At 48.6% G+C, this 23,924-nt stretch overlaps 1 protein-coding gene across 23 annotated transcripts in view; it reads right to left on the bottom strand.

The window, feature by feature from the left end:
* Positions 1-17,566, bottom strand: part of Ciita (class II major histocompatibility complex transactivator) — a 54,620-nt gene extending 37,054 nt beyond the window's left edge. For 9 of the 23 annotated variants that reach the window (XM_063226517.1, XM_063226523.1, XM_063226526.1 and 6 more), the window contains exon 1: positions 17,206-17,563. In XM_063226517.1, coding sequence (XP_063082587.1) covers positions 17,206-17,488 — 283 coding nt within the window. In that variant the 5' untranslated portion in view covers positions 17,489-17,563. Of the gene's footprint in view, positions 1-6,404; positions 7,901-7,964; positions 8,282-17,205 lie in introns of those variants that run through there. The other 14 variants (XR_010039839.1, XM_063226516.1, XM_063226524.1 and 11 more) reach the window with 8 other exon arrangements.
* Positions 17,567-23,924: the final 6,358 nt, after the last annotated feature.

The raw sequence follows: 23,924 nt of genomic DNA, 5'->3' as shown, positions 1-23,924 counted from the left end.
GAAAAGTGATGGTTTGGGATGGAAGAGTGACTGGGATGGAAGGCAGGGTTACCTTCCCTCTTGACTTGCCATTGGAATGAGATGCACAGGACGATGTTCTTCTATAAAGGGGCTCAAACAAGCTGCCCTGGAACCCCCAAACTCCTGGGTGTCAGAACAAGGAACCCGGAGTTGCAACTTGCAAGGTGCTTGGTGTGCTCCCAGCTCTGCTCCCAGCTCAGCCTGAAGATGTAAAAGGACACAGCTGGCTGGGAACCACGGTTGCAAAGAGCTGCTCCCAGGACACAGCGTGCCCTGCAGCTTCTGCAACCCCCACCCCACCCCGAGCTCCAGCACACCCAAGTCTTGGCACTTCCCTTGCCTCAGCCCTTAGCATAACCAGCATACAGCAGGACAAGATGACATGAGATCAGGAAAGCTGGAAATAGAAGCTTGGCTGCAGTCCCTGGCTGTCATCACAGAGCTTCTCCAAAGTTGGAGGCAGGGCAACGGGGGCAGGAGTGGCCTAGTCATGGGGACAGCTGGGTTCACAACTGGCTGATGGGACAGGATCAACTTCACTAGCCCTGCTAAGTCCTGAGGTCCGGGTTTGCTCTGCTTCTGACAGGCTGGGTGACCCTGGGCAAGTGTCTTCCCCTCTCTGGTCTCCATGGGTCTCAAGAGGGTTATATGAGAATAGTGGCTTTCAAGTGAAATTTTACAAGGATTCCAGATCCCTTAACAGGGGAAGATACAGCTGTTCAGTTAAAGGGCATCAGAGGGCTCAGAACCTCTTTTCTCCAAACGGGGCTTCACGGAGTGCAGTTTAAAATATAACTAGGTGGGCTGGGGATTTAGCTCAGTGGCATAGTGCCTGCCTGGCTAGCTCAAGGTCATGAGTTCAATCCCTGGTACCAAAAAAAAAAGGACATCAAAATATAACTAGGTGAGAGAAGCACTTCCGACAGACTGCATACTGTATTGTTCCAACCACGTTACCCTAGCAAAGGCAAATGCAGGGGGAGAGAGGGAGGGGTGAGCAGGAGATTAGGGGATTTATAAGGCCCCGATGCTGCTCCACATGATATTGCAATTCTGAGTACAGGTAACTGTGCACTTGTCCCACCCATGAAAACTCAGCACCCAAAGTGACCCTAATGGAGCTATGGGCTGTGGGTGACAGTGCTGGGGGAGGGAGCATGTTGATAATGGGGGAGACTGTGAATGCAAATGTGTACAGGAAATCTTTGTGTCTTCTTCTCAATATTAGTGTAAACCTAAAACTGTTCTTAAAAAATTATGCTCACGAATGTGGAGGCCCATGGCCTGTATTCTCAGTTACTTGGAAGGCTGAGGCAGGAAAATCACAAGTTCAAGGCCAGCCTGGGCAACTTAATGAGAGCCTGTCTCAAATTAAAAAAATTTTTTAAAGGATTTGGATATAGTTCAAGAGTAGAACAACCCTGGGTTCAATCTTTAGAACCTCAAAAATAAGTTAAGTAAATAACCCCCAACTCCACGTGACTGTTTCACCCCACCCCAAGAATCTGCTCTGACTCAAACACTTTGATTTGTGTGATTTGCCCAGATCAGCCCCTTGGTGATGGCCCACTCATCCTGCAACTGCTGGAGGGCAAGTGGCTCATAACTTACGGGCCATCTCCCTGGGAATAGTCCCCAAAAGTCACACGCTTCTCCAAGTGCTTTGATTGGTTGCATCTCTAAGAATTCACGTGTTGGAAACTTAACCCTCAAAATCACATGTCAAAGACATAGAGTGTTAGAGGGGTAATTAGGACTAGATGTGTCATCAGGATGAGGTCTTTATGGTGGCATCAGTGGCTTTATGTGCAGAGGGAAAGAGAGACCAGAGCCAACACACTTGTGCTGTCTTGCCACGTGATGCTCTCTGCATGTTAGGGTGTAGCAAGATGGCCCTTAACAAAAGCAGACACCATGCTCTTGGACTTCCTGCCTCCAGGACCCAAAGCTAAACAAATCTCTTTTTTTCTATAAGTTATCCAGCCTGTGATTGTTGTTATAGGAACAGAAAATGGACTAAGACCCCAGGGATAGCCCATACACAAGGACTGGATCATCTGCAGTACCAAACTCTTACTTCCTTCCCTCAGTTTAGACAACTTTGAAAGATGATCCAGCTTGACGGCTCCCTGTGTGCCAGGTTCTGATATCTTTCAGGTATGACCAGGGAATCATACAAAATCTCACAGAAGACACCATCAAGTTCAGCTGCAAGATCTTAGAAAAGTCCCATCTCTTCTCTAGACCATGATGGAAGAACTATCTCCTCACAATGTGGAAAATCTTGGAACTCAGAGGAGACCCCTCCTTTATGACTCATGCGTGGTGCGGGTAAAGGAAAGCTACTGGGCCTCAGGACCCAGGGATCCCAGGCTGAGACTGAGGACACAGGCTATGGGAGCTGCAGCCAAGAGATGGAGGGTGCCTTCAGCCTGGGTCCACATGCAAGATCAGGACAATTCCCCCTCCCAGACCTGGCAGCCTTCCCTCTGCAGGCCCCAACACTCCTGCTGCAGTCAGAGGCCCGGAAAGGAGTCTAACAAGTATTTTCTGGAAGGGAGCACAGCCCAGGTGCTGAGGTAGGGAGAGGAGGGAGGAGCATATGGCTGTAGATAGCAAAGCCAAGCCTCAAGCTCCAGCCCTGGTTCCTTCCTCACTCAACCTATCACAGAACTGGGCTCTCGAGACCAGTGAACATGTGCCAGCCCTGTCTGCCAGGATCTGACAACAGAGCCCCATGGTTGGCAGGGTGGGCTGGGCTGTGCATGAGCATTATCCAGTCAGGGTGTCACAGGCACAGCGTCCTGGGCTCACCACTGTGGTTCTGTTCAGTATCTGGGCTGGGCCAGAAATCTGCATTTCTAACTGAGCGTCCCAAGTGGTACCCTCAGCACCATCTCATGATTGCCTTTCAGTGATGACGATTATACTGAAGGATCAAACCCAGGGCCTTACCCTGCTAGGCAAGCCCTCTACCACTGAGTTACTTTCCCAGCTCTGCCCTCTAGTGACTGTGAGAAATAAGGTAGGCATTACAGTATTTCCAAGGTGGTGAGGGTTCCCACCTGCCAGCCAGGTCTGTCAGTTACCTGGCGGGCTGCTTTTTAATGCCAGGAAGCCTACAATTCTGCTTCGCTGCTCAACCTCCCGGGCCTCCCTTCCTCCCATTTCTCTCCGGCTGGGAACTCCAAGACCAGAATGGACCCTTCCACAATTCCTATATTTTCCCTCCCAACTCTCAGCTGTCATGACCTTGATCAAGTGATGCTCAGCCCTCAGTTTACATTGCAGTGGCCTCCAGGACGTTCTCTAACTCAGAATCTCCCAGGTCTCAGGCATGCATCTGCCATCTTTATGACATTTTGGGACCATATTAATATATTACCCTGGCTGAAATTTACCTTACTTTTTCCTTAAGTTAATGTCAATGGTATTTATTTGAAAAGAAGACTTTCTAGCATTGAATGCAGGTGTCAAACATCACATCATCATTGAACATCAGTGTCCACAGCAGCATCACCCACAGTAGCCCAAAGGCAGAATCAGCCCAGGGGTCCATCAATAAATGGCAGGTAAATAACACATAACTTCTCCCTACATTAGAATGGCACTCTGCCATAAAGAGGAATTACATTCTGACCCATGGTAGGAGCCTTGAAGCCATTATGCTAAGCGGAAGGAGCCAGGCATAAAGGACAAGTATCGTATGAATAAGGAATTATTGCTTAATACAGACAGTTTCAATGTCCACTTGGGGTGTGCAAAAAGTCCTGCAGAAAGATGGTAGTGATGACTGCACACCAATGTACTATACTAAATCGTGCACTGCGAAATGGTTAAAACGATAAATTTTATGATATACCTTTTACTGCACTTTCACAAAAAAATCCTTTCTTCTCTACTTTGAATAGAAACAAAATAAAAATGTCACATTTAAAACAAAACAATATTTTGAAAATAGTGTCAGCTTTCTCTCCCGCATTGCTAAGAAAAGTCATTAGCAGTCACACATGGTGGTGCACACCTGTAATCCCAGCACTCACGGAGGCCGAGGCAGGAACGCTGCAAGTTCAAGCCCAGCTTGGGCAGTTTAGGAAAACTATCTAAAAATGTTTAACAAGTTAATGAAAGACTAGGAATATAGGTAAGTGGGAAGGCCTCGAGTTCAATTCCCAATATGAGAGCAAGAGAGAGAAAGAGAGAGACAGAGAGACAATACAAAGAAAGAGAAATATAAGAGAAATATTAACACTAACGTCCCGACAAGAGCAGCAGACACAAAATCAGGATCTGAAAAATATCCGTTTCCTCCTGGAGGACCAGTGTTAATTAATGCCCTCTGTGGACCCAGCGATCACATGTATGCCCCAGATTCTGGAAAACTCCCTTCTGCCCACAATTTCCTCTCAGTACTTTCTAAACAACTCATTAGAATCATAATAATTATTTTCAACGCATAGATATCCTCTGGTCCTTTTCCAAACTGATTCTGAGCAGGTCTAGAAAGCTCTCATGTTCTACACATCTTGCAGATGAGAGAGATGGAAGGCAAGTTAGAAAACCAAGTTTAGCAACAACAACAACAAAAAAAAAAAAACCTGCCTTGCAAGCAGGCAGTAGTGAGTTGGATCCCTGGTACCGATAAAAACGAAAAAGATGAAAAAAAAAAAAAAAAAAAAAAAAAAGAAAACCAAGTTTAGAAGCTCCCTGCCTGCTCAGTTCTCTTCCTCAATTGTCTGAGATCACCCACGACCTTAGCATGGCTCCTTGCATTAATTTCTAGACTCTACGTCTCGCAAGGTATTTTCTGGAGTTTATGCCTCACAAGGTGCTGCTCTCTGATGGTCTGGGCCCCCGCCCCACCAGACAGATTTTGCTGTATGAACAAGTCACTCTGTGCCTATCCAGTAGCTCTGCATTTATGGAGGCTCACACCCACGGACAGAGGCACTGGATTTGGGCTTCCAGGAAACCTGGGTTCAAATCCTGACTCTATCTACGGCTCACTATATAGCCTTTGACAAAGAGAAACAACACAGGACTTAGTTTCCACTGGATCAGAGGAGAGTAAAAGGGTTGGAGGGGATCAGTGACTCCCAGCGGAAGTCGCCGGAAAAGGCGCTATACCTGTAGGTGTGAGCCCCACCTCAGGCCCAGCCAATGGATCCTGGGGGCCAAGCCAGGGCCCCACACTTGAAAAGGCCCCCCGGGTGATTCACATGTGTGGGATGATGGCTCAGCCAGCTCTGAAGACCCTGTACACTGAGCTTCTTGGAGACCAGGCCCTCACCTAAAGCTGCCTGGCATTTGGAAGGTGATTTGTTTTGGTTACCCTTCCCGGTTTGACTCTATTAGGCCCAAGAGCAGGAAGTGCCAATTTCCTTCATCTGATTGGGGAGAAGTGTTTGTTTACTGAAGGGCAGGGCACAGATGGAAGGCTTCCTGTCAAAGTTAGGATTTTCTGGTTCCGATTCTGGGGAGAGGTGGGCCACAGACTTCTTTATCTTTTTTTTTTTTTTTTTTTTTTTTTTTGGTCTTTTTCGTTTTTATTAGTACTAGAGATCGAACTCACGACTGCCTGCTTGTAAGGCAGGCGCTTACGCCGCTGCTGAACTAAACCCCCAGCCCCTGGGCCACAGACTTCTAGGCTTGTGCCTCCTTCTGAAGTCATTGGGGATGGAGCGAGGCTGTGGGACTTGGGAGGACTCGGGGTTTTAAGGATCCCAGACAAAGCTGGGCCCAGCGGCTCTAATGCTGACTTTCTGGGACCTCCAGGAGAACCATAACTGCCCCTTTGTGACCCCTTCACGTCTCTCCTTAAAAGATATAGCTCTGGCCCCATGCAAAGTTGATGTAAGTGCTCCTGAGAAGCCCCTGACCCACAAGGGTCAAATAAGTGGATCGCTCCAGTCCTGAGTTCAAGACCCGCCTCCATCCTTGTTCAGGTAGTCACAGATCAGAGGGGCAGTATGATCCATAAAATAAACAGGCTCAGCGAAGTGGCCCTGATCCAAGGTCCCATGTCCCTTCCTGCGCCCTGTGTAGGCTTCTCCAGGCTCCGGGACTCGCTGAGACTGCTGCGCGCGCTCCAGGACGCGCATTTGCTCCCGCGAGCCAAAGGCTCTCCCAACCTTTCCGCAGAATTTCTGACAGTCTGTTCCGCCTGCTCAGCTCAACTAGGGCTCTCTCTGGGCAGAGTCGCTGAGCTCCGGTTCCTCACGATTGCTGAGTGGAATCAGCTCTGCATCCCCGGAGTCTGAGCCTACCTTCTGTATCTTCCCTCCTCTCAGTCTTGCTATATAACCTCCCGCAAGCAGCTGCCAGCCTCAGAGCCACGATTCCCACCCAGTTTTAGGGGCTGCAGAGGGGCCTTTGTCACCTACCACGGTTTCCCGGGCTTCTACGCACTGCTGGTGGCGTCTCCCTCCTGCCAGGTCTGGGATTGTGGTGAGCTTGGGGCGGACCTGTTGCCGGGCCACCACGCCTCCCCCACATTTGCTTTTTCCCTTTCACTTTCTCTCTGCACCACAGGACTTCAGCCAAACCGGGGAGCAAGCAGCCACCTACCCTCCCCTGGTTCACCCACCACGTGCTTTCTTGGAAGCATGCTCACAGTGGCAAAAGCACTCCACCTTGCCCAGGCACTCCCAGGGTCAGGCCTCCAGCCAGCTAACCCTTTCCCAAAGGCCACCGCTCTAGGGCAGGAAATTCATCTCCACCCCTGGGTGGCTCTCTGTTTCTCTCCAGCTCTGCCTGACCTTGAAAGTGCCAAACCGCCCCTTTATGCAGATGGACCCACAAGCTGAGCAATGCTCTCTGCATCCCATGCCCTTGGGAGGAAGACAGTCCTGGGGGAGGGATCCAGTTCTGGTGACCCCTGTGTTCCCATCCCATGGCCCCTGGTGACAAGATGCCTGTTTCTCCTCCTCCAGAAATTTTAGGTCCTGTTCCACCAGGTCATAAGAGACGGTCACTTCCCCTTCCCAGGCCTGGACTTCCTCATCTGAAATTGGAAGAGTGGGTCCAGGTGGTCTCTGACCTCTCTTTCCTCCTAAAAAAAATCTCCCCAAGAATCTCCAGCTGCATTCAACAGAGCTGAAGAATTGTTCACCCACCTCTGGCCTCAGAGCAAGCCATGTTTCTAAGGAGTCTGAGAAAAGGGGCATTATTCCTTTCCACCAAATTATAACAACTCCAATAATATCGGCCTTCTTTGATGACACTCAGGTCCTACAAGGACCTGGGCCCTGAGCTAGATCCTGGCATCTCTCATGTTACCCTATCATCTAGGCTTTCCCCTTCGCCCATTCTACAGACAAGGAAAACTGAGACTCAGGTTAGCAACTTGTGCAAAAGCTCACCACGCACACCTAGCCACAGAGCAGCTGCATGTCAAGGCTGCCGTGCCTGCTTCAGAGCTGGTACCAGATGTCTTTGCTCTCCTCTCACCATCTGTCCTTTAACCCTAGCTTCTCAAACAACACCATGTGGAAACTGGGGAGAGGGCTGCATCTGTCAGGTGCTGCACTGTAGGGCTGAAAACCCTAACCAGTTTTGGTTTTCTTGCTTCCCTGGGGATGGGGTGAAGTCTGGCAGAGTCTAACCTCCCCCTCGACAGCCACCCTTCAGCGCTGACTCAAAGATAGACCAGGCAGGAGAAAACGGTTGGTCTTTGCCTCTGCACTCCAGTCAGTGCCCAGAGCTGAGGACACACCCCTTCGAGGCTGTGAGCTGGTAAACTCTCCATCCCGGGTGCCTGGCTGATCCCAAACTGCTCAGCTGGAAGAAAACAGACCCTCGCTTCCCGTGGTCTGGGCTGGCAGAACATGGTCCCCCTTTCCACCTTCACCCCAGTTCAGAGCAGTGTCTCTGTTTATCTAGCATGGTGGAACCAACCGAAAGCTCAATCCAAATGAAGACACACTCTCGGCACCAACTTTTACCTTGGGGATCTGGCAGGTAGGATCCTGACGGGTGCGGAGGAGCCAGGCAGCGCATGGTGGGGGAAGCAGGGTGAGGCAGCGGGGCAGGAGTCTGGCTGCCCCTTCCAGTGCCTTCAGCCTCCTCACAGATGTCTTCAGATGCCCGGAGCAGAAGCAGGCAGCCTCATCACAGCCCCTACCTACATGGGTAGGGTACTGCCAAGCCAGTGCACTTGCAAAAGAAGCAAGCAAGGGACCAGCGGAAAACTCTCCCCTGCAAGGTGACCTCAAGCTGTCAGGTTTCCTGTATCTAAATAACCCTAATTCTCCCACACTCCCTTACGGCCTCCCCTTGCTTCTGATGTTAATTTCAGTTCCTTATCTGTACACCAACTTGGGTGACCACAAAGGGTTGCTGTTGTCTGCTGCTCAGAAATGAAAACGGAGCTGCACTGGTGCCAGCTGTCATAGCTGCTGTCCTCTGCAGGATGGGACTATATCTGAGCCCCACACATGTCTCAAGACAAACTGAAAGCTCCTGTTGGGGCTCAACAGACTTCTGGGCTCCAGTTGCTCCTACAATCACTGCCACACCAGATTGCCCTGGATTTCCCTGGAGCTCGGGAGTGGTCCACCTACCATTTTTATTCCAAGTCATTGGAAACAAATTATATATCGAAGAACCAGATGTGTGGTGCACACCTGTAATTCCAGCACGTAGGAAGCTGAGGAAGGAGAATCTTGGGTTTAAGGCCAGCTTAAGCTACCTAGTCAGTTCAAGGCCAGCCTGGACTACATAAGGAGACCCTGTTTCAAACGAAACAAAACAAAACAAAAAATTTATACACAAGCTGGATGTGGTGGCACATGCCTGTCACTCTAGTGTTCTGGGAGGCTGAGACAAGAGGACTGCAAGTTTGAGACCAGAGTGAGCACCTTTGAGACTTAGGTGGGACCTTGTCTTGGAAAAACTTTAAGAAGGGCGGTACTGGGAATCTAATTCAGTGCAAAGGCCCTGAGTTCAATCCTTAATGTGTGTGTGTGTGTGTGTGTGTGTGTGTGTGTGTGTGTGTGTGTTAAATGTGCATACACAAGAGATTAACCCAAACATGAGATCCCCAACAGCCAGCTAGTTTGAAGTAACACACAGATGTGGTGTTATAGAACACTGACTCCTATGAGAAGAAAGTATCTTTCAAGTCTCTGCTTATTCTCCTGTTATCAAAGATCTGGTCTTTGGATTTGGGGTTAATCGGTGTTAACAGCTCTTTTAAGATGTTAACTCCTCTCCTTTTCATGGAGAGCAGCCCTCGGGTCTCAGCATCTGGGTCTGCGGTGGTGCATAGGATCCGCCTAGAATCTGATAACATTGTTCTACCTTTTTTGCTATTTGGGGCACTTTCTCCCTTTTAAGAGGAGACACAAAGCTCTTGTTTTGGTACTGGGGGTCAAACTCATGACCTTGCACATGCCAGGCAGGCACTTGTGCCGCTGTGCTAAATCCCCAGCCCTGACATAAAGCTCTTTTTAAAATGTGGGTCAAGTATGAATGGTTTGAAAAAAGATAGTCAAATAAATAAGTGTGTAGGGGGACTCAGAAAGAGTACAAGTTACGAAAGTGGTGGTACTGAGATGAATGAGCTTTGGGGAACTGTGTCTGTTGGCCGGTCACTGTTACTGAAAGAGCGTAAGACTGGGAGACTGACAGCCTGCTGCTACTAGCAGGTGGTGACGGGGGACCCCTCATTCCCATACTGTGAGCCTTGGGCTCCCTATGTATAAGATGGGGGGATGCCTGTCTTTGTATGGCAATCATTTTGAAGCAGCTGCTGTTTTTAGAAGTCCTATGGGGAAGGCAAATGAGAAATGCTAAGAGTCAGTTTGAAATAGAGCCTGCGGTTGGAAAAAAAAACAAAGTAAACTAAAAACAGGCACAGGAAATGTTCGAAATCCCAAGTCTCATTCTCCCATGAGGCTGCACCAAGGGAGAGGTATCACCATATGATCGACCATCTCGAGGTCTTATAGGAGAGTCCCTTCCTCTGAGTCAGATAGCTGGGCAAATCTAAGAGTCCCAAACTCCTGGGTGTGTTAGGGTTGAGACTCAGCCAGGCTGGAGACACACCTGCTGGACACTATATCAGCACTCGAACAGTGGCAGCCACCTGCTACCTGGGCTGTCTGATCGTACCTGACCCCTCTAGGCCCACAAATCACAAAATCCAAATGCTACCTGTGCTTGTGCAGAAGGTTTCTAAGCAAGGCAGAGATGGGTGGCAGCCTGCATGTTGAACTAATGACAGAGACTGCACATTGGCACATGGAACAACCAGACGGAGAGGCTGGAGATGCCTGGCTCTCCAGGACGTGCCTGACAGGTGACTGTCAGCAGCAGTGAGTGGGGATGGAGAGATGGGCATGGAATGGCTCAGAAGCCAAATGATAATCTTCTGAGACAGAGTGAATGGGGGAAAGGAGCAGGAGGAGAAGCTAAGCCAACTCTAGGCTTCTCTCTGGTAGAGCGTCTGTCTGAGCCAGGCATGGTGGTACACTCTAGAAATCCCAGGACTATGGGAGGCTGAGGCAGAAGGATGACAAGTTGAAGCCCAGTGTGGGTAACTTAGTGACTTGGCAAGACACTGTCTCAAAAATAAGACCTAGAGATCTGCACCAAATTGGAACTTAGAGCCTTAGAAACGAAGCAACCAGCTCGCCTCCCTGGTAAGTGGTAGTGAGCCTACTGGTGCACGGGCTGAGAATCAAACCTCCCACCTCCTCCTCCTGTTAGCAAATGGGAGCCAGAGATCTGAGCATCTCTTGGGAGGTTGACAATATGCAATAGAGCAAATAAGGGGGATTTCCTTCTACCGTCTCTTTGAAGGAAAATATTTTTATCACTATTTTGCTTTATTCTGATTAATGGTATCACTCTATTCAATATTCTGTTTTGTTAAGTTCTATAATGTTCTGTATATCATTTGGTTTTGCTATACTCGATTGAAAGAACAACTATTGTGAAGATAACGAGCTATATACCATGGTACCTGTTACTGTTATCTCAGTAACCTGCTGTGAAGTTCTGTACCAGTTCCACTACAGTGTCTCAATTGGCTTTGTTCTGTCTTGTTCTGTTGTATTTTACTACCTTCAAAATAATAAAAAATTAATAAACAAAACACATTAAAGTTTCCTTAAAAAAAAAAAAAAGACCTGAATCTTTCAAGCAGGAAGTGGTGCTCACACAATTTGGCACTCCTAGCTGCGGTCTCCTGAAACAGACCCTGGGCCATCCTGTCTCCAGGCTCCCTCTGGCCACCCTCCCCACTTCTTTTTCTGGCGTGCGTTTTAGGCATTGTCAAGGCCCAACGCACTGCCTTCATCTTCCTTTCAGCTAACGATAATCATCTACTTCATTTATTTTCATAAAACACATTGCCAGGTTATTTGCTAATAAATTGTCAATTTCTATCTCTTAAGTAACAGGTAGCCAGTTGGGTGTGGTAGTGCTGGCCTATGGGAGGCGAGGCAGGAAGATTATTGCAAGTGCAAGACCAGCCTGGACTACAAAATGAGCTCAAGGGGGCTGGGGATTTAGCTCAGCGGCGTAAGTACCTGCCTTGCAAGCAGGCGGTCGTGAGTTCGATCCCCAATACCGATAAAAATGAAAAAGACCAAAAAAAAAAAAAAAGCAAAATGAGCTCAAGCCCAGCCGAGCTGCATAGCAAGACCCTGTCTCAGAAAAAGAAAAAAAAAAAAAAAAAAAGTACGAGGTATCCCCTGCTATTTCTCCTCCTGATCATAAAGCCATTAATGTCTGGGGTAAGGTCTTTTATTTTCTTATGCTCGTCCAGTGCCTAACAGAACTGAGCAGTTAAAAACTACACTGCTCCAAGAGTGTCTGAGTGGAAGGATGGAGTGTGCCATTTGAATGAAGGCAGCTTACATTCTAAATGGATGAAGATTCTCTCCCTGCCTGCCTTACGTGACTTATTATATTCATTTTGGTGATCGCCGTAGCAGGACCTAAATAAATGACTACGGAGATGGGAAGGGAAGAGGAAAGGAGAAAAGGAAAAGAGATGGGTAGATAGAGGTAAGCAAATAGTTTTAAAAAACTGGTACATGTACAACTTAGGTACGAAATAGGAAAATTTATGCTAGGAAGATATGCAGGTAGATTAGTTGAGGGGAAGGCAGGTGTGTATATAGTACTTCTATATACTGAACAGCATGTCCATAAGCCCAGCACTGAGGATCCCGAGGCAGGAGGATTGGCATGAGTTTGCGGTCAGCCAGGGCTATATAGAGACCTTGTCTCAAAAACAACAACCTCAGTTATTATTTGTACAGTAAAAGACACATTGCCATGAGTCCTTTTCGAAATAGACTCTCTTGCTTCAGACATCTTGTCCTGAACTGATTTAAAATGTTTACCCAACTTCTATCAAATAAACATGTTCAGTGTGTCATTACCCATCTTAGGCTCTGGACCTAGCATTGTGTAACTTCCGGCTCTTCTCCACAGTCAAAATGACCAGAAAGATAAATGTTTTGAATAGATTCAGGACACTGTGCACTAAAGACACTCACAAAAGAGGACTTCCAGAACTGCCTCGGAAAGCGGCAAGCGTTGCAGCATCGGCGTGTTTGAATCAGGGAGGAGAATTAGGAAGGAAATCAATAGCAATGTGTGTTTCACTGAAATAAAGTTTTTAAAACTGTGAATGTTCATCTTAGCTTGTAATCACCCCATGCACCTATCCCAGTGACTAAGGAAAAGAAGACCGACACATGGGTTAAGTGGAGACGAGTGGCTGTGGATATAGGTGCAGTTGTAAGGAGATCTGAGGTTGTAGCCAGGGGATCCTGGAGAGCAGGAGGTAAGTCCCAGGCTCCTGGCTGGAGGGTGGATTAAGCAAGGACACAGGTGAGCTTGTGGGAACAGGGTACAGAACCGGCTCCGGCTGGGTCAGCACCAAGACGAGGCTCTGGGCCAGCCGAGGGTGGGCAGGCTGCCTGGCCTGGGAAATCCCAGGGGAGGCTCCCTCTGTGACTCACAGGATGCAACAGGCTGACTACAGGGAAGCATTGCCTGGGGGAAGGACAAGGGTGCTTCTCAGAGCCCACCTCAGCCAGGAGGCAAAGCGATCGTCCACCGCAGGCGGGGCGGGCTCAGGAAGGCAGCTGGGAGGGCGCGGCCTCTACTCTGCGGCCCTCCCGGCTCTGGTCTCCTACATCCCAAGGCCTAAATGAGGAAGGAAGAGGGGGCTGAGCAGGCTGCACTGTGTCCCTCCCTTTCCAGTAAATCAGGCGACATCCTAGAGGGAGCTTTTATTCTTTGGCTCCTCGAACTGAATCCACCTAATGAAACAGAGCAAGGAAACGGCACAGTGGAGCTAAAGACAACCACAAAGTGTAGACCTCGGGTCGCGGTGTTCTGTGGCCCTGCGGAAGCTCTACCCACGGCCAGCTGGGCGGCCTCACTCCTGCTCACTCGGCTTGTGGTCGCCTCAGCCTCAGACGCGTCCCCAGCTGCTGAGTCAGACGAGCTCCTGTTGCTGGGAATGTACCTGCCTCAGGCAGGTAGTTCTCCCAACCCTCAGGGCCACAACACTGAAGGTGACTGTCACCTCCACTTTACAGACCTGAAAACTGAGGCCCATGGGCGTCCGTTTGAAAGGATGCGCTTAAAGTCATACCTCCTGGTCTGCTAGAGCCAGAACTGGCCCTGGGGCTGCCTGAGGAAAACTTGGCTCCTTGTTCAAGTGCCAAGCGAGGGAGGGTGTTGACTTGTTCTTAGTTGGTCGGGGGCCCAGCTCTCAGCCCCACCTTTGGGGGGGGTCGGTCTTTGAGGTGACAGAAATGGTTGTTCAATCCTGAGCCCTGGCAGATGTTTCCCACCTAATCCTCTTCAATGTTCTCCCCATCAGGTCCCCTTTCATCCTCACTATAGCTCTGAGAGATTTCTGTCACTCTCTCTCACTCTAGAGACAGAGAAACTCAGAATCCGGGTGGTCCGGTCACGTGGCCAAGGTCACATGGTTTGGGGAGCAGCAGAGCTGCTCAGACCCAGAGCTGCCAGCTTTCAGCCTGGTTCTTTCCCATCCTCCCCACTCTAGCTGGCCCTTCACGGGCAGCTCATTGCCCTGAGAGAAAGGCACCCCGGGCTGCCGAGTCTGCCTGAAGGTCTGCTGCGACCTCCCATCAACCCTCGAGCTCTCAGGAGAAGGACCTGCAGTCCCAGTCCTCACTGCACTGCCCTGCTGCTGCGTAGGGGGATCCAGAGTGCCAGGGTCCGACCCAGAGTCGGGCTCTCTGCACCACTGCAGCTAAGACACCTTTCAGCTCAGAGCTTGATAACCTGGTTGTGGTGGTTTTACAGCATCCTCGTGGGTTGTTTAGCAGAAATGCTGTGATAGACCTGACCTCATGAGACCCAGTCAGCCTCTCCCCCAGGCCATGTCCTGAGGTAAGCTACTTAACTCCTCCCGGCCTCAGTTTACTGGTGTGTGAAGTGGGAATAATGGTACCTTGTGACCTACACGTTCACTTGCCCAGCCATTCAACCACAACAAACACACTGTGTGATGCAACTATTATGTGCTCAGGCACTGTGCTAGGCACTAGAGATGCCCTGTGATTAAATTATAGATCAATGGCCATGTGGACCTTAGTCTTCAGTGGGAGAATCAGACAACGAACAACACACATAATACAAAAGTAGAGAGATATGAAAGGTGAGAAGGGAATCAAGCCCTGAGAGAAGGCTCAGAAAGTGGGGGTATGAGCGGGGCGGGGGGGGCTCACTGATAAAATGACATTTGAAGCAAGAGTTGATATTAGGAGACTGGCCAAGAGGATACCCGAAGAAGAGTGCTCTGGGGGAGGGAAGAGGGCACGCAAAGGTCCTGAGGTACAGAGTCTGCCAGGTATGTTTGAGGAATACTGTGGATAACTGAAAAGGAGTGGGATTAGGGCAGAGAGCTGATGAGGGCAGATTATGAAGGACCTTTTGGGATACTGTCAGGTTTAGCTTTCCCTCTGAGCGACATGGGGAGCCAGGGCAGAGTCTAGAGCAGTAGAGTGCCCCATCATTGTGGGGCCGTTGATAGGGAGGGTTACAGAAACCCTACATGGCGGATTTCCTTTTCTGAACACCCCATCCATTGAATCTGAAGTCAGTGCCCTTTATTTGCAAGTTACCATTTCTCTTTCCTTGTTCTGCTTCTCTCTAAAAGCTGCTCCATGCCCCCCCCCCCGCCCGCCACCTTGTGCCACCTTGGAGTCCAGGGCTGGAGGGGAGCCATCTGCATGCAGGAGGGAGGAGAGGGCTGCCATGTCACAGCCCCTGAGGACCACACACCTCAAGCCCAGTTCTACTTTCTAGAGTCACATGAGACCCGAAATAAAAAGATTACATCCCCAGGGAGGAAACACAGTTAAATAACAGGAACCAGCCCTCTCAGAAAGGGAGGGAGGGAGGGCCAAGGGCCCTGCAAGGAGCTTGTGCCTGCAGCCCCATGGGGTGAGGGATGACCCATGGGGAGGGTCTGCTTTGCGTCCCCCCGAGGTCTGTTAGGAAGGACAGAAGGAAAGGTGTGTATCACAGATGGGTGGAAACCACCGGGGTGAGAGTGTAGGCACGAGCACCAGTTTCACAAATACAAACCCCACGGCAAAAACTTAGGTTGTGACAGAGGATTTGGAAGAAGGGGCCTTGCCCTGGTGCTTCAGGGAAGGCCAGCTAAAGACATTTTACCCTCCGGGTGACCAAAGCTTGTCGGTTCTCCAGTCCACCCTCATCATTTCCCACCCAAACACTGTGGGCAGTCTCTCCTTCCCTCCCCTCCCCTCCCCTCCCCCCCCCTCCCCTCTCCTCCCCTCCCCTTCCCTTCCCTTTCTTTCCAGTTCCTATCCTCTCACTTCCTTCCTTCTTTCTTTCTTTCCTTCCTTCCTTTCTGTTCTTCTACTGGGAATTGCACCCGGGGCATCACACTGAGCTACATTCCCAGCCCTTTTTTATTTTGAGACAGGTTCTTACTGAGTTGCTAAATTGCCCAGGCCTTCCTGCTTCAGCCCCCAAGAGTCCTGGGATTACAGGTGTGCACCACCATATCCAGCTTCTGCCTTCTAATTTCCACCTTGAGTGAGAATGCAGATTCCCAAAGGGCTCAGTGTGGAAAGGGGAACTAGGCGCTGGGCGCGGACCGAGCTGGACTAGGCCTGCACACGGCACGCTCTCAGTGACTGTCAGTCGCGGTTGGGCTCTCAGGTTTTTAAGTTACTCTAAAGTCATAGTAGGACCACAAGGGTTGGAATTCATGCCCCCCAGTCTTAGGATCAGAAAAGCCGGACTGCCTGAGAAGACAAGACAAGCACATGACATTACAAAGTACACTGCAACCAAGTTGGCATCATCTAGGAAAACCTAGATGGAACCTCAGAGTGGGTGCAGGCTTGTTTTTATGGTTTAACACACATCTCTCCCTTCCTTCTTCTTTTCCTTCTATTCCTGGCCTCTGTCTGTCTCCCCTTTCCTCCTCTTTCTCTGTCTGAATGCCTATCATCTAGACACACGTGGATGCACATGCAAATGCATTTACTCACTCACGCACACATGTGCAAAAGAATGTAGATGCACACATACACACACAAATGAAGATGCACACATCAACATACACACCCTCAAATGTGTGTATACACATCAATACACATACACCCAAATGCATGTACATGCACACAACCATATACACATATGTGCAGGCGCATGTACAGATGCCATACACACACCCCCAAATGCATGAACACACACTCACGTGTACACATGCACAAAATGCATGCACACACACTTACACATACAAGCAAACACAGTGTCCTCTGTTCTTCAGCTGTTTGGCTGCCCTCTCTTCGGCACTCCATTTCTCTACTTTTGACCTACAGTGATTGTGCTGCCTCTGTCTTTCCCTCCAGACCAGAAGCCAGCTGATCTGTCCACCCTCTGACCCTGTGCTGCCAGTTGGTGGGGCTTAGGGTGGGCATTCAGACACCTGCCCCGGGACAGGTTTCATATGCACAGTGTGGGAGGCAATCACATCTCCAGCACACCCAGTCATACAGATGGAAATTTCCAAGTGCTCCTTGCTCCTATCAGCTCATTAGATGCCCCGATTCCTGCCCACTGACTTCCTTTTCAGAGAGACGGGAAAATCCTTGAGCTATCTCTGCTACTTAGGGCTCTGGAGTTAGAGGGATGCCAACTCACCACCATAGTTCCTGCAGCCAGGGCCCCTCTCCAATGATGGGGCCTGCAGCTGTCTCCAAGCCCAGCCCAAGAGAGCCAAGTCCAGGTCCGCCTTTGCCAGCAAGGTCAGGGATATCTTCCTGGCCAGAGTCTCGATGTCAGGCTCATGGAGCAGGGCACAATGGTACTCCCTGGACAGGAGTTCCTCTTCCAGCAGGCTGTCCAGGAGAGCCTGCACCTGCCTCGGCTGGTGGCTGGAGAGCAGTGCCCGAACCTGGACCAGGATGGTCTGGAAGTGGTTCATGGCAGTGCTCAGAAACAAAGCAACTGGCTGGCCTGAGCTTGGGATCTCTGCTCACCCGGCTTGCATCTTCCAAAAGATGAAGTGAAAACCAGGACAAGGGAACCTCTGCAGTTTGTTGCTGCTTATTCCTTCCTAGGAAGATTTCCTCATTTGCCTTATAGGCTGGGGTGCCCGATGAGCAGACAGAAATGGCCGATTCACACCCCGCAGGTATTTGCTTGATACCACCCGTGTGCCTGTGCCTGAGAAGCCTGAGGTCTTCTGGGTTCTATTTGAGCCAATCTAGTCTTTACCAAGAGGAAAGGCCTTGCTTGTGCAGAAGACCTATAAGGTGACAGGTCTTCTCAGATGTTTGATCACAGCAAGAAGGTTTTGTGGCACAGAGGGTAAGCAGATGGGTTAGGTGCTAATCCGCTTGGGTTCAAGTCTAGGTCTATTACTTGCTAATTATATGACCTTGAGCAAGTTACCTGCCTTTTTAAGCTTCCCTTGTCTGTCTGAAAATGTGGAGTGATAGTAATCGTGCTTACCTCATGGAGCTTAGGAGGATTAAATAAGATAGCACTGAGTGTGCTCCAGCATGATAATAGTTCAATAAATATGAGCCCTCGTTAGTACTGATTAATCATGCAGAGGGTTTTGTCACCTTGAGTTTAACCTTACTAAAATCCTCAATTTTCTCCTCTCCAAATCTCCCAGTGAAAGACTACAATTTCATCAAGTTGTCTTGAGCAATGATTTTAAGGGTCCAGTATGGGACTTAGTAAATGCTTAAGGAACATTTATTATTTGCTGATATTATCTCCGATTTACTAATGCACAAAACAAAGGATTTACATCAGAGCCAGTCTGTTTTAGGATTCTAAAAAATCCCCAATGTAGTTTTAAAAATCACAGTTGAGTGCTCTCTGCACCCATTCTGAAACACACGGTAGCCTTGTTCCCTCTCCTGGCCTCAGTTTCACTATCTCTCAGATGGGACCATTTGCAACACAAAGGATTCCCAACTGCAGTATGGCTGAGTAGGTCCTCTTAGATCAACCACTCTACAATGACTGTAAACTCTGGGAAAAATATAGCAAACCACTATGGAAAGGCAGAGGAGAGTGACAGAGCAGGAGATACTGCAAAGGTTTTGAGACACAAAAAACAGGAAATCACTGGTGAATTTCCTAGTTCCTAAAATTGACCTGAAGGCAGGTCCTAATTCGTGCTGCACAGGCTGGTTAAAATTGAAAATTTTTTAAAGGAATGTTTAACTATCTTAAATAATTAGAGGACAGAATCAGGGGCAAAAATAATTGCTGGAAAGTAGGGGTTGAAGAGAGGGGGACAGGGATACAAGCGGTCTTGAATTTTGTGTATAAACCGCCCAAATGTCCAGCTGATACTGAGAGCACACACACCCGCAAGATAGATTCCAAGCAGCTTGTCTGAAGCCACGGAGCCAAGTGGGGATTGGAGCTGTGGTCCGTTAGGGGATATGGGGGAAGCTGGGCAGGGCAGGAGACTTTGCACTGGATTCTAGGCAAATCACGTTACCACTAAAATAAGCACCCAAAGGTGTCAGCGCTGTTTGCATTATGCCAGAATCCAGAGTCTGGCATATTCACAATGCCTAGCATACAATTCAAAATTACTTGACAGGTGAAGAAATACGAAAAGTCAATCAATTCTTAAGAGAAAAAAGAAAACCAGTGGAAATGGACCCCAAAATGACTCAGATGTTGAAATTAGCAGTTGAGGATTTTGTTTTGTTTTGTTTTTCCCCACCCCAGCAGTGGTTATAGCCATAGATGGAAAAGACATAAATGGTGTAAAGGAAAATATCCTTTCAAAAATATAAAAAAGGTTTAGAATAATCAAATGGAAATCACCAACATGTAAAGGACAATATGTATAATTCTAAAAGTCACTGGGTGGAATTAACACTGAAATGGAAAAGATAGGAGAAAGATAACTTTTAAGATGAAGCAATGGACATTATTCAATTGTAAAACAGAGAGAAAATGATTTTAAAGCAAACTTCAATGATTTAGTGGACAAAATTGAAAAATTCAGTTTACACATATATGGAATCAATGAAGGAGGAGAGAGAGATAATGGAATAAATACAGATTTGAGAAGCTGGGCCAGTCTAAGCAGGGTAAATTCAAGAAAATCACACCAATGTACATAACAGACAAATTTGAGAAGGAAAATAAGGCAAATTTCATAACAGCAGTCAAAATCAAAGTGATGGGTCATAAACAGGAGAACACTCCCAGGGGAACAGCATTGGGGAAAAAGTCCTCGGGGATCTGGGTACAGCCTTACTGATTTGTAGCTACTCCTGTTCTTCTGCTTGATAACTTCATCTTCATCTACAACATCCCATTAGCTCAAGTCATGAGATTGCCGCTGTTTGTCTGTCTACAAAAATGGCCTTTTCATATGGTGGGCGTCATGATGGTGGTGGTGATGGCCATGATAATGGAAAGGGGGTCTCTCTTTCTACTATATGACTGTTTACTATTTAAGGCCTAGTGGTTTTTTAATGCCCCAAGCCATTTGGTTACCAGCAGGGTGACACAGGAACCACAGTTTGTGAGATACTGATTCAGTACTAATTGCCATGACTCTGTCACAAATCAAGATCTGAGTCTAGATTCACAGCAGCTTCGGGACAGGTGTGGGGTCTGAGACTGGACCGGGGAGGAGGAGGCACTGAGGAGTCTCTCGGAGGAGCGCAGCTGTCACACGCAGTGAGCTCACACTTGGGCCCCAGTACAAGGCTCACAGGGCTCAGGGGCTCCCGGAGGTCAACTACCTGTTGAGACAAGAACAATGGTGCCTTCTGCAGCTCCAGGTCTCTGGCTGATGGACGATATGATGATACAGCAGTCCTGAGTGAGCACAGTGGGTCCTGGGTGTTTTCTGCTCTGCCAAACTAGGTGGGCACCATCATCCCACCACACAGAAGCAGCCCTGACTTGTAGAGTAACAGGACCTGGGCAGGACCCGATAAGAACACTGGTCATGGATTGCAAAAGGACGTGAGGGCCTAGAATGCAGCACCTGGCAAAGTGGCTGCTTTCTCCAGAGAGGGCCAGCAACCCACTGCTGGGAACACAGGCATGGCTGGGCTAGTCCTGTGGCTGCTGTGCGTCTGTCCACTGGCCAGCACAGTGTCTCATCCTGAGTCATCTTGGCCACTGCTCAGAGATGTGAATGGCTGCCTCTGCTTTTTGGATTTTCCCCTGTGGCATGGGGAGCTCACTCCTGGCTTATGACTGGCAGCAGCATGGAGGGTGGATAGTGAGCGGTAGGGAGTCTGGGATGATGCCATGACCTGCTGTGGCTCACAGAAGCAGACTCAGGACACCTGTGCCAGGTAGGGCGCAAGAGTCATGCTCTCACCACCATCTTGCCCTCTACCATTTTAATTGTCACCAACTCACTCTCTGTCTATCACCATCATCGCCACTACCACCATCTTCTCCCCCTCCATCACCACCATTGTCATCATCACCATCATCTTCTCCACTGCCACCATTGTTGTCACCATCTCCCCCTCCACTTTCCTATCATCACCACTATTATCTCCTGGGCCACTTGCATTATAACTACCGCATCATCTCTTTCCATCACTTCCACCACCTGTCACCTCGGTCCTCACCACCACCACCACCACCACCTCTGGGATTCACACCTCTCCCCACTGTTCCATCCTCTACACCCCAACCTTCATGGTGGCCATCGCCTCCACCAGCTTGATCACCATGAGCACTGGCCCCCACAGCGAGCACCAAGCCCATCAACCTCAATCAGCAGTCTCTACAAAGGCCACCTGCGGGGATCCTTATTATCATTATGATATATGGAGCATAAAGAAGATCTGAAACCAAAATCATGAAGTGTCTGTGATTCCTGTTCACAGGGGCTCGTGGGGGCTACTGGTTGAAGTAGCACTTGACCAATTATGAAAATACCACTTTTTCTCCTTGGGTGCAGAGTGGATCAACCAGTTCTCTACAAAAGGGCTTAACACTTAGAAAAGGAGTTTGGGGATTACAGGAAGCTGAGGTTCAGAGATGGCCACATAGTCAGTAACTGTCAGGATTTAAGGAGAGAGTATCTGTTGTCAAGCCACTGGGCTCTCACACTGTCTCTGCCGTGGGCACTGAGCTGGTGACACAAGTGCTTTGCAAGCTATCAAGGCTGTGGCAGCTGGCAAGGTGTGTCACTTAGTCCCCTGAGAACGTGTGCCACAGCTCCAGCCATGGGTGCCCAAAGGTTCTTCCTCAGGTTGTAAATTGATGCCAGGTGTTTCCCAGGCAGTCCCAGGCAACGAGAGGGCAGTGGCACCGGACTCATGGTATCTGCGTGGTGCAGGACTCCCTGTGAGTCACCCGTGTCCCTCACCTCCCACTGTGTGTGGCTGAGCCTTCCTGCAGCTGGACAGAACCGAGGTTCTCCCAGTAGATTCTCTGGCCTCCCCTTTTCACAGGGGCCAGGTCTACCTGTGCTCCCCCATTCTTGTCCCTCCTCTGCCTTGCAGACCCAAGGACACCCCCCCCCCCAGTCTGTCTTGTCTGTTTCCTAGGGGAAATCCAAGGACAATAATGCTTATGCTGATGCGATGGTAGCCAAAGCAAGTGTTAGCCCGCCTGGTCTCGAGCTGCACTTTGTATAACTGAAAGGTAAAATGGCTCTTTCAGAATTAGTAGTATTTTTGCTTTTAGAGAGAAACTGCTTCTGCAACTTCCTCCTTCTGGGAGCATAGTAAACAGCCACCTTCTCCTCTCTCAACTCAGATGAACGCACAGAAAAGTAACACCTCTTCCACGAGCACCAGCTCATCTGAAAGGAACATGGTCAAGGTCCGGTTTCCTCTCCCTGAATAAAAGAAGTATGGAAATTTCCCTGTCTGTCTCATTGTGTTTCTCCTTCTCTGCCTTGTATTAAAAGCACTTGAACACCTAACATGGGGAGATGAACACTTGAGGCAGAAAGAGGCCTCTTTATTTCCTTCAGAGCTAGCTATGAATAAAGCCGTCCTTTCCTCCAACCCTCCTGGATTTTTTTGGGAGCAGTAACCTAAGCACCTGGTGATGTTTGAACAGATACTTTAGCCTGGTGGAATGTATGCACCAATAAAAGTGTGTCTTATAATAGCTATAATACATTATACATCAACTGTAAACTATGGGTGGTGGTGCAGGTCTCTAATCTCAGCACTTGGGAGGCTGAGACAGGAGAATTACTGCGAGTTCAAGTCTAGCCCGGGCTACCGAGTGAGTTCAAGGCCTGTCTGAACTACATAGCAGGACCCTGTCTCAAAAAAAAAAAAAAGTCAACTGGTACACCTACGCGTGGCACTGATAGTTATCAGCTCCACACTGACAGAGAAGCCTCTGTGGGAGCTGCACATGGTGGGATGTGTCTGTGACCACAGCATTCTGGGAGGTGAGGCAGGAGGATCACAAGTTCAAGCAATTTTGAGACCCAGTCTCAAGAGAGAGAGGCAGTAAGCAAGAAGGCAGAAAATGTGGGTTTGAATTCCCATCTACTGTGTACAAGTATAACTACCTGCATGTCCTCATCAGAGACGCGTTGTCAATGTTTGTCAACAGAGGAGACACACGCAGCTTAGCACCGAGTAGTCACCCAACAAACTCACTCAATTACTGAATGCCTGACCCAAGGAGCCTTCATCTTTGGAGGCTGGAGACAGGAGAATGGCGAACATAAAAGATGGAGATTCCTGCTCTCAAAGAATTTACAGACTTCCTAGTTAAATTTGCAGTTTCTCAAATGTTTCTTAAAGGAAGTAAAAGTCAAACAAGACAAGACTTATCTGAGAATGGGAAATATGAGACTAGTACCCTGTTCCTTTAAGAAGGAAATTAACTTCAGTTAAAGGAAAACTAGAAGCAGTCAATCTGACTGTTACCCAGTACTGGGCAATTACTGTCGCTGCTATGGAATACAACGAGTAAGAGATAAAATAAATCAAAGCAGATTAGTTTCTTTGAGTAAGCGAAGTTCAAAATTTCCGGGTCAGAGTACATATTATTCTTTCCTTTGAAGTCCCATTATTTCAAGGTCCAAAGAGATACATGTTCTTTTGAATGTATACGAATGCTACCACCTTTCCAGTTTTCCTATTGGCCTATTATTTACTTCTGCAGTTCAAATGTGTCTAATGTTATGTCTGTTACTCTGCTTCAGTACTGTGGACCAGGATCTTCATAATGAGATACAACTCCTGAATTTCATTATTATTGTTGTTGTTGTTATTATTTTGAGACAGGATTTGACTTATTTTTCCAGGCTGGTTTTAAATCTATGATCCTCCGGCCTCAGCGCTGCAAATTGCTGCAATCACAGATATGCATCACCGCTATGCTTGGGTTTACTCTATGTCTTTTAGTGTATCTCTCCTCTTTAGAAT

Source organism: Cavia porcellus, unplaced genomic scaffold (genome assembly GCF_034190915.1).
Source record: "Cavia porcellus strain 051 isolate PalLab524CR breed Dunkin Hartley unplaced genomic scaffold, mCavPor4.1 scaffold_16, whole genome shotgun sequence".
Classification (NCBI taxonomy): domain Eukaryota; kingdom Metazoa; phylum Chordata; class Mammalia; order Rodentia; family Caviidae; genus Cavia; species Cavia porcellus.
The sequence above is the reverse complement of the archived record's forward strand: the minus strand, read 5'-3'. Positions and strand labels throughout refer to the sequence as shown.